Source organism: Empidonax traillii, unplaced genomic scaffold (genome assembly GCF_003031625.1).
Source record: "Empidonax traillii isolate 1590-97213 ecotype Southwest subspecies unplaced genomic scaffold, ASM303162v1 scaffold626:size867168, whole genome shotgun sequence".
NCBI lineage: Eukaryota > Metazoa > Chordata > Aves > Passeriformes > Tyrannidae > Empidonax > Empidonax traillii.
The window spans coordinates 144,690-148,407 of record NW_020955819.1 but is presented as its reverse complement, the minus strand read 5'-3'; the positions used below and the strand labels follow the sequence as shown (position 1 = coordinate 148,407).

General features: G+C 40.2%; 1 protein-coding gene across 1 annotated transcript in view; it reads right to left on the bottom strand.

Annotated features, from left to right (window-relative positions):
* The window catches only part of VIT (vitrin), a 53,089-nt gene that overhangs the window by 16,475 nt on the left and 32,896 nt on the right, over positions 1 to 3,718 (bottom strand). The window contains exons 10-11 of the mRNA XM_027898850.1: positions 379 to 417; positions 166 to 277 (exon numbers count right to left, since the gene is read on the bottom strand). Coding sequence (XP_027754651.1) covers positions 166 to 277; positions 379 to 417 — 151 coding nt within the window. The remainder of the gene's footprint in view (positions 1 to 165; positions 278 to 378; positions 418 to 3,718) is intronic.

The following is a 3,718-nucleotide window of genomic DNA, read 5'->3' as shown; positions in this document are numbered from 1 at the left end:
ACTATTTTGAGAACAATTCTAAGTTTTATTAATTCTCTTTACTTTTTTCCCTAAAGGTTACGCTAGTGTCACACTATGACCAGTGTAATATAAGCTCTCACTTCATCCTGCTATGAATGTGGTTAGGAGGGAAAAACAGTGCATTACTGCCTAACTCAGTAAATGTGAGTTGTGGAACTATCTACAGGGAGGAAATAGAGGAAGATTGTAATGCCTTTACCTGTATTGTGTCGTACAATGTTCCTGTTACTTGCAGAGGTGGAAGTGCCCCTGAATGCTTTGAAAATATTACATTGGTTAGCACATGAAACTTAAACACAACATTTTCTAGTATTCTAGCAATACAAATCTACTAGTTATTGTTAATTTAAGACATACCTGCATTCTGTCCTCTTCCTTGTGCAGCCTGAACCTGTCCTAAGTAGACAGCAAAATGGAAAAGTGTGTTTTATACCATATTTGGTTCAGGATACTGCTACCTGGCTTTTTCAGACTCTCATTTTATAGCTGTCAGAGTTAATGCTTCATATATGAAGTTTTTATTAATAGACTTCCTCAGATGTTAACTGTATCATTTGAGCCTGCTTAAATAAAAAATTGCTTTGCTCTGTTTGTCATACAGATTAGCCTAATTAAAGTTCCCCTCGGTTATGGTTATTACTTATACGGGTCTCTGGTTTGCATTTAAAAGATTTGAAGTTACTTCTGTGGTTTGCTTTCCCTTATGACTTTCTTTCCTACCCACACTGCTTATCTATGTTTATTTCTATTTCAGTACCATCCAGTTGTTCTGGTTGTGTGAGGAAGGTTTTAACCCCAAACCAAAAAAAAACCAAAAAACCCTCAGACCATATACTACCCTTTCTGCAGAGAGTAAGTGGATATGAGCAAGCAGGCAGATGGTAAATAATGAGACAATGAAACATAATGTGGGAGAATTCGTGTGTTTGAAATGTCTTTACACAGAAGGCTTTTTTTTAGGGTATTTGGGTTGGGTTATTAAATTCCCATTGTTCAAAAAATACTAAAGGCTCAAAGCATTTGTAGATGAAAACCATGTTTTTAATCATGCCTTTCATTTCATTAATTATTCTTAAGAAGCTTGTTAACAAACTTATCCTTTAACAAGCCTTTATTCATTAGTTTTCCCAGAAAGATTAATTCCAAAGCTGGGTGACATCATTGGGAATGTTCTAGCTGACTCCTGTGAACACTGAACAGGGGCCCATGAGATTATTTTATCAATAAGATGTCTTCAATGAGACCATTTTGAAGGGTTGTCTCAGAAAACAGAAATTTCTTCTCCTTGGGAACCTGATATTACAAAATTAGGTGACAGCAAATCGCTTGCCTTTGACCTAAACTTGAACCTTCCAGGCCACTAGAAGCCCATTGATGGGATTTCTAAGAGCTGTCCTGAGAGACCTTGTAAACTCCAGATGCCAAAGAGATCTTGTTTAAGGAAATAACAGGCTCATCTGCCAAAACTGGCAAGGCTTTTAAACTCTGTAAGCTTATAAGGCTCCAGATGGACCACAACTAGACCAGGCCCCATCAGACTGTGGCTTGGAAAAGTCTGTGTGTGCAGTAGTCAGTGTTGTGTGGGATTTTGCAGGGTATGCTTTCCACACAGGAGATCAGTATGTGCCAAAGTCATGGTAGAATATTAACTGAGCCTCAGAGCTCACCTTGTTTCACATTTGCCACAACTTAGCCCAAATGTGTATCTAACACTCTTTACAAGGTCAGTAGAAACAGATTACAAGAGGGTAAGAAAGAGATTGGCTCAGTATCCAAGTATTTTATGCCACTTTTTAAATTAATTAACCCAACCATGTTAGCAACATGGATTTTCTCTCCGTGCTCCTTTTGACTGTGCTGTGCCTTGGGGCTGTTCCCTTTTGCTGTACTTCCCAAAGGCACGTTACTACCGGTAAGCTGGTTTCTGCCATGCTTTTGTTGGCTGGGGCAAACACTGTGCTGGTAGAAGGGGGAAAGGTTGGAATTGCACTTCCATGGTCTGAAAGGCTTGTTCTTTGTTCAGATCTGAGGTGCCAGTGAGGCTGTGCCATGTGAATGTGCATTCATTAAGCAGAGTTCTGTGCAAGCTGAAGGCTGAGACAGGACTAGGAGAAGTCTTTAACAAACTGGGGATGGACAGTCACCAGGCAAATCCCAAGAACTGGGTTGAATACTAAACTAGTTTTTCATTTAGCAGCTTTGCCACATCAAGTCTTTAAAGCAAGGGTTCTGCAGTGGAGCAGTCTCTGCTATTTTTCCTGTTTCTTTAACAAACAGGAGATAAAGGGGAAAGAATAAGAACAGCAAGAACTAGGGCAGGAGTTTTGCCCCTGCTCTAATGCTCTAATCTGCAAGTCCTGCTTTTCTTTTGTACCTGTGAACTTGGGCCAGTACCGGTGGCTGGAAATGGTAACGCCAGAGCTAACACAGCCATGTTCCTTCTGACTGTGCTCTGTTTCATGGCTATTTACTTTTGAGGTGTCTTTTGCAGGCAAACTACCAATGCACAGTGAGAGGTAGATCTGTGAGTCCCTGTGAGCCAAGGTGGACAGGAGAACATCTGATCGTCAGCAACTCTAGCCTGAGTAATAGCAGTGAGTCCTAAGGGGCTCCTTAGACAGAGACAGCTGCTAAACTGCTTTGTGTTTGGTCATTGCATCAGAACTGTATTTATACTGCCTGGTTTTTTTTTTTTTATTATTATTTATTTTTTTTGTTTTGCTTATCCAGCTCTTCTCTTTTAGAATCAAGAAGAACTCAGGAGAATTCAGGAAGCCGGATATCAGGTACATGCATGGTGGACATAGTCCTAGAAATGAAGCCTGTGAAATCAGAAGTAGGTCTCTAGCACTCCAGCTCACAATAAACCTGTCCATAAGTCTGATCACATTAATCTTTTTGGAGTAAATATACGTTTAGGACTTCAGTAAAGAAGTGAAGAAAGATCTCTCCAAATTATAATTATATGACCACTGAAAGGCTTGGAAAACGTGAGTGCTTATTTGTTTGTTTTGGGGTTGTTGGTAGTGTGGGGTTTTTTTCTTTTTGTGGTTTTTTTGTTTGTTTGGGTTTTTTTGGTTTTTTTTTTTTTGACTAAATGATTAGTCTTGTTAAAGACAAATGCAACTTTCCCTCTGATTTCAATGTTGCCAGAACTCTACTCCCAACATGCATCTCTCCCAGACTGGGGACCTCAAACAGGGCTTTCTAATTGCTAGTAAAACCAGTAATGGCGTCTTTTGTGCTCAGCCTATGGTAATAGGAAATAGAAAAGAAAGCGACAATCAGAACCAGGCTTACAGGCACATTAGGCACTGAATAATGCAGATTCCCATTGAATTTAAAACCCTTTTGAATTGTTTTGTCACTTCTGTAAATCCTGCCATACACATACCCACCTGCACATTTGCCTTGGTAAGATTAACCCCCCCTGCCTCTGCTCTTACTCTGCACTCACAACTAAATTTGACTTAATGACACTTTTCCTCAAGACCTGAATTACCCAAAAGATACCTCCCCTGCCACGTTCGTGGCTCTGAACTACTTGGCAGCAGGGATGAGTGCAGTTTTGTACATGAGAGCAAAGCCGAGCTGAAAGCAGTCAGAAATAGCTATGGAGCATGAAATCTAATGATGGCCCAGCTCCCTTTTCACTCAAAAGCAATCATATCCCCATGCTCAGAAACTGGCAAACAGT